Source organism: Petaurus breviceps, unplaced genomic scaffold (genome assembly GCF_028583685.1).
Source record: "Petaurus breviceps papuanus isolate PSGF00001 unplaced genomic scaffold, PetGlider_PUasm1.0 90721, whole genome shotgun sequence".
NCBI classification, from domain to species: domain Eukaryota; kingdom Metazoa; phylum Chordata; class Mammalia; order Diprotodontia; family Petauridae; genus Petaurus; species Petaurus breviceps.
The window spans coordinates 6664496-6671037 of NW_027187322.1; the positions used below are offsets into that span (position 1 = coordinate 6664496).

Sequence of the window (6542 nt, forward strand, 5' to 3'; positions counted from 1 at the left end):
GAGGTGGGAAATTGGAACGGGAGGAATGCCAGCTGGGCTAGACTATGGATTGAGGGAACGGCAGCAAAATGTAGGACGCTTGGAATGGTGAGTTGTGGCCAAGTTATGGAGGGTTCCCAGCGCCGTGCAGAGCGTGTTGGCGCCTGGCGGCTTGAATTAAAAAGCCACTGGAGGGTCAGGAGCAGTGTGGTAATGTGCGCGGCCGCCCGGGCAGCTGCGTGGAGGCGGATCTGTGGTCTGGGTGTGCGCCCTTCCTCTAGCAGGGCCGACACCTAGCTTTTGAAACTGAACGTGAATGTGAATTACGGGCTGTTCATGATCAGACTCTTTTACGGTGACTTGTAGAGGAAAGCACTTATGATGAATATGAAAATGACCTCGGGATCACAGCCACAGCCCTCTACGACTACCAGGCTGGTAAGCGAGCCGCACGTGATTGGAGATTGGGGCCGGCTGGGGCCGGGGCCGGGGCCGGGATAGGGCTAGGGACTGGGGCTGGGGCTGGGGCAGCACGTGGGCTTTGGGCTGGTTACATTCGTTTTCTCCTTGGTGCCTCTTTTTCGTTAGCTTCATGGTTGGGCAATTGAAAGAAAAATTTAAATTTTACTTTTTCCAGTCAGCAAGAATTCACCCTTTCTCCCTCCTTCTCTAATTCCCCAGTCAAGCAGAATACACTTCTGCACCAGCCACATCTAAGAGAAAAATAGATACATGTATGTCTACACACTCACACTCACGATTTACAAGGTGGAATTCCTTCTTTGGACTGCTGTAAGCACCCCTCTCCCCCCCACACACATGCACACACACCACACACCCCTCCACACACACACACACCCCACACCCCCCCCACACACCCCATACAAACATGCACACACACCACACAAAAACATGCACACACACACATGGCACACATACACCACACACACTTACCACACCCCACACACATGCACACATGCACACACACCACCCACACCCCCCCACACACACACACACCCCACACCCCACACAAACATGCACACACCACACACAAACATGCACACACACCACGCACACACACATACATTCCACCCCCCTACACACATGCACACATACCACACACAAACATGCACACACCCCACACAAAAACATGCACACACACATGGCACACACACCACACACACTCACCACACCCCACACACATGCACACATGCCACACAATACATACCAACCCCATGTACACACATGGCACACATGCCACACACACACCACATACAACCCCTCTCCCATAAACATGCACACACACCACACACCACACACACACACATATCTCATTGTGCACTGTGAGTCCTTCATCTCTCTCTCAGGAGATGAGTAGCCTGTTTCATCATTACTCCTGTAGAATCGTGGATGGTCACTCTGTCAGTCCAAGCTCCCAAGGCTTTTAAAGTTGTCTTTATAGTGTCATTCTTCTTGGATAGCTTTTCTCCTGGTTCCGCCCCCTTCCCTCTGTATCAGCTCATTCAAGTATTCCCAGGCTTCTCTGAAACCATCATTCCTTGTGGCACAGCAGGATCCCATCAACTTCATAAGCTTAGCTTATTCAACCACAGCCCCTCAGCCTTTAATTCTTTGCCACCTCAAAAAGAGCCAGGAATATTTTTGTATCTCTTTAGAATTTGTTTTTCTTACAATGAATCCCCCCCCCCTTAATCTACTCTCCCTCTAATTACTCCCTTTTCCTTTTATTTCTGAGTTGAGCAAAATGTGTTTCTGCACCCATCTTTGTGTTTCCATTTACATCCTTCGTCCAGATCAAATGAGAACAGGGTTCAAGTGTCAGCTGCTCCCCCCACCCCACTTCTATGTACAGATAGATATCCACTTTCATCCCCAACCTCCCCCCACCTTCCCTGGTGTATTCCCTTTCCCCTTTCTTTCCATTCTTTTTGAAACATCATTAAGATGTAACAGAATTACTCCCGAGTCCTTTGTCTAGTTGGCCTCCCTCTCTGACCCTTGATGATGATAGGATCCAGAGGGGACAAATGCATCATCTCCTCATTGGGATGTAAACAGTTTCAGTCCCTTGTGAGTGTTTTTGTTTCTGTTTATTTGGTGGGTCCCCATTCTAATGGAATTATATATCCTTGGGTTATTGCCATGCTGGCCCCAGGGCAGGACTGGCCAGTGCTTCCTAACTGAAGTTGTCACCCTCTCCTCAGTCAACCAGAGTTCTTTCCCAATTTTGTTTTTCTCCCCACTTAGAAGCATTTTATTTTTTCCAATTACGTTTAAAAATAGTTTTCAGTATTCACTTTAGTAAGATGTTGAGATCCAAATCTTCCCCCCGGCCCAAGATGGCCTACAATCGGATACAGGGTTTACATCTACAATCCTACTAGACATATTTCCATCTTAGTCACATTGTGAAGAAAGAATGAGAGCCAAAGGGGAAAACCATGAGAAAGAGGAAGAAAAGAGAGAACGCAGCGTGCTTCGGTCGGCATCCAGACTCTAGTGCTTTCTCTGGATGTGATAGCATTTTCCGTCATGAGTCTCAGAATCGCCTTGGACCATTGTGTTTCTCTGAGAAGAGCTACGTCCATCACAGCTGATTCTTACACAGTGTTGCTATTTCTGCGTGCAGTTTCTGATTCTGCTCGCTCCACTCAGCCTCAGTTCATGGAAGTCTTTCTAGGATTTTCTGAAGTCCGCCTGCTCATTGTTTCTTAAGGAACAATAGCGTTCCATTCCATTCACATACCACACCTTGTCCAGCCATTCCCCAATGGATGGGCATCCCCTCAATTTCCAATTCTTTGCCACTGCCAAAAGAGCTGCTCTAAGTATTTTTGTACATGTGGGTTCTTTTCCCTTTTTTATGACTTCTTTGGGATACAGACCTGGCAGTGGTATTGCTGGATCAAAGCCATATTGCTTCCCAGAATGGTTAAATCACTTCACAACTCCACTAGTAATGCATGAGTGTTCCAGTTTTCCCACATCTTCTCCAACATTTATATTTTTCCTTTTTTGTCATATTAGACAGTTGGATAGGGGTGAGGTGGTATACCTCAGAGTTCAACTAGAGTTCTTAAGCACCTACTATGTGTCAGGCACTGGGGATCCAAAGACTGAGTTAAAGTGGTCCCTTCCCTTGAGGAGGTTAAATCCAACTCCTAAACAGTAACTTTTTTGGGAAGGGCCACATGACTTTCATTCATTTCTCTTTGCCAATTTCTCCTTTTTAGCTGGGGATGATGAAATTTCCTTTGATCCTGATGATATCATTACCAACATTGAAATGATTGACGATGGCTGGTGGAGAGGTGTGTGTAAAGGCCGATATGGGCTCTTCCCGGCCAACTATGTCGAGCTGAGACAGTAGTGAAGATGGTTTCTCATCGATGCCTTAATGCCATAGTCTGCAAACCTGATTTCTACACTACAAAGTCACGCTTCGGGGAAGATGGCGAGGGGAGGATCCATACTGCTTTTATATTTAATACTTTTGCTGATGCGCTTGAGAATGTTTAATCCTCAGAATTTGCTAATATATTGTAATCATGTTTCCTTGGAGGACTTGGGTGATGGTGTTTAAGCATTTAAGGACTTTTCTTTTTTGCCAAATGGAATGGTTATTACAAGAAGCCATGCCAAGGACCTTTGCCCTCTGTATGTGGGAGCAAGCAGGACCCCCTGCCCTGCCCAAGACAGCAGTGCTGAGGGAATCCTTTATCTGTGTGCTGGCTGTGCCAGCAATGACCCTGCAGGCCTCCCGCTATGGCCGGGTCCTTGGAAAGGAGGGAGTTAAGGAAGACCAGAGCTAGAGGGTGTCAGAGTGGACCAGCCTTTGAAGCCTCTTGTCACGAGAAAGATTCCTTACTGACTTTTGTAGACATATTTTCAGAGCGTCTCCTCCTTCCATCAGAGTAAGCCCGCAGGCATCCAAGTATGGAGACTCAAATTGGGGTTTGGTTTGGATTTTGGCCTTTTTGTTCTCTCTCCCCACTTCCCAGAAATCCCAGCTCCAGGAACCTGACAAGCTCTTCTTGGTTCTGTTAGGATTAGGCTGTTCCTCTAGGTGACCCTCTCCCCACCCTAAAGCTGCTCATCCACCTCCAGATCATGACCAGTTCCGTTCTTTATGGCTGCTGAGATATCATCGTATGACGATGGTGATGATGGCATTCCCTGGCAGGGCTGACATCTCTCATAACACGAGAACCTCCTTGGACCAGCAGCTGCTGGACAAGACTTCTGGGCAGTAACTACTACAGCCTGATGAGGGTGTGTGTGTGTGTGTGTGTGTGTGCGCGCATGCGTGTGTGTGTGCATGCATGTGAGTGTGTGCGCGTGCATATGTGTGTGTGGTGTGCAAGGCTCAGTCACTTTTCAGCCCCACAAAGATAGTCACCTCCCTGGTATGTTCAGCAGAAACTGCCCATCACATTTTTACCATCGAGGGAGAAATGATGCTTTTTCCAACACATCACGCCATGGGCTGACTTGATTAAAACCAAACTACAAAGAGGAGTCTGTGTTCCTACCAAAGATAGCAGTGGCTGCCAACATGCACGTGGATCTGGTCTCGTGGTCAGCCATGCTGGCCCAGTGTGGCTGAGGAGGAATCTCAGTGCTGTGGACCAGTGCAGTGGGTGTGAGCAGCAGGGGGGCAGCATCTCCGTGGAGCCCCTCCCGCAGCGCCAAGGTCCTCTGGGACAATCCTCCTTCCATCAGCGTGTCCGTGGCCCCTTCCCCTCCTGCCCACACTCTCATTTTCTGTCTTGTTCAAGCTTCCCTAGATCAGGTGGGTTGGATACTCCATTTACTTTATCCCCCTTTGTCTAGGACACTTCATAGGTAGGATTTTTTTGTTGTTGCTGTTAATTAAATATTCAAAATAAATTTTTGGAACCCCTTGGCAATGTATGTTTTGGCTTTGGTTCCTTGAGTAATCGGGCCCATACAGGGCTGTGTATGACTGCGCTTTCTGATGCAGTGACCTGGACACATGGGGCGGGAGGAGGGCACAGAATGTACCAGGGAATGCTGAGGGCCCAGCTTACATTCCTCATGCACCAGATGTGTTTGTGGGGGAAAATGGGTCTGAAAAGTCACTTCCAAAGGCAGCGGTGAAACGGCACCCATTTAGAGGAGCGGCACTGGGTGGTGGCACCAGTGGGTGCCCAGAAGCCCTCTGTAACTTTGGGCACAGTCTGCAAGCATGCACCCAGCCAATCCAAAGCACCTGCTACATGCCAGGCTTACACTTGTACCCTGCCTGGCCTCTCCCACGTTAGCCCTCAGCTACCTCATGCTGGACTCGGGCCTGAAGACTTTCTGGTTGGGGTTGGGCTTCTTTTTCTGGGGACAGCCTTCTAGAGCTCTGGGCTTCCTCTGGGCCAAGGTGAGGGGCCTGGTTGTCAGGAGGGGCTCAGGTGTGGCTGATCTCTGACCCAAGGATGATGAAGGGAGTGGAACAGAATGAGGCCTGAGAAGCTCTGGTTTCTCCTTGATCGGCTATGTGAAAGGGGTCTTCTTAGTTGGAGGGGTGGGGGAGACGACCATAGCGAGAAGGAAATTCAAGGGACACCCCAAAGAAATGGAGGGGCCCCTTCCCTGAGAACCCAAGTGAGGCTTCAGTAAATGCAAGGGACATTTACCACATTCTGGTAAATGATTGTCCAGATACAGACGCTGTAGGTGGGTCACTCTGGGCAGGTAGTGCTGTGGATAGAGTACCAGTTTTAAAGGCAGGAAGACCTGAGTTCAACTCTGTCCTCAGACACATACAAACTACATGACTCTGGACAAGTCACTTAACCCTGTTTGCCTCAGTTTCCTCATTTGCAAAATGAACTGGAGAGGGAAATAGCAAATCCTTCCTTTGCCAAGAAAACCCCCAATGGGGTCATGAAGTCAGAAATGAAGCATTGACCCAGGGAGTCCCAAAAGTCTTAGTTCACTTCTAAGCTATTAAAGCTTAAACAGGAATGCCCTGCATCCATATTGAGATAACTCTCACCTCTGTAGGCAGCCCTCTGCTTGGTCTGAAGGTAGGGCCAGCCCTATTTCAGCAGCAGTCCCAGGGGCAGAGGGGCAGTGAAACTGGGAGGAGGAGCTGACCATGGCCTTGCAGGGCCCTGGCCCCTGGGTCAGCTGGCTCTTAGGGGAGCTTCTGGACGCAGGACCAGCTGATGAAATGTGGGCCAAGGAGGGAGCCAGGGAGGACACGGGAAATTCTCAGCCCTGTCAAGCTCTGATTGAAGTGAAAATAGTTGTGCATATTTCCTGGGATCCTGGGGTTAGAGCTGGAAGGGGCCTCAGAGATCGCCTCACCAAGATGAATTTCACAGGTGAGGAAACAGGCTCAGGAGGATGCTTTTTGCCCAGGCTTCCACAGAAGAGAGCCAGGACTGGAACCCAGCTTGGGTGACTCACTTTCTGCTCCACTGGGCAGCACGGCCTCCCCCTGGGGTTCTGCACAGTCCTGGGACACAGCTCGTGAATGCCCTTCAGTGAGATGACTTGTCTAGGGTCCATAGTCAGTGTCCAGG

The 6542-nt window shown here is 49.3% G+C and overlaps 1 protein-coding gene across 8 annotated transcripts in view; it reads left to right on the forward strand.

The window, feature by feature from the left end:
* CTTN (cortactin) overlaps positions 1 to 4914 on the forward strand; it is a 46725-nt gene extending 41811 nt beyond the window's left edge. For all 8 annotated transcript variants that reach the window (XM_069066547.1, XM_069066548.1, XM_069066550.1 and 5 more), the window contains 2 exons: positions 346 to 417; positions 3234 to 4914. In XM_069066547.1, coding sequence (XP_068922648.1) covers positions 346 to 417; positions 3234 to 3370 — 209 coding nt within the window. In that variant the 3' untranslated portion in view covers positions 3371 to 4914. The remainder of the gene's footprint in view (positions 1 to 345; positions 418 to 3233) is intronic.
* Positions 4915 to 6542: the final 1628 nt, after the last annotated feature.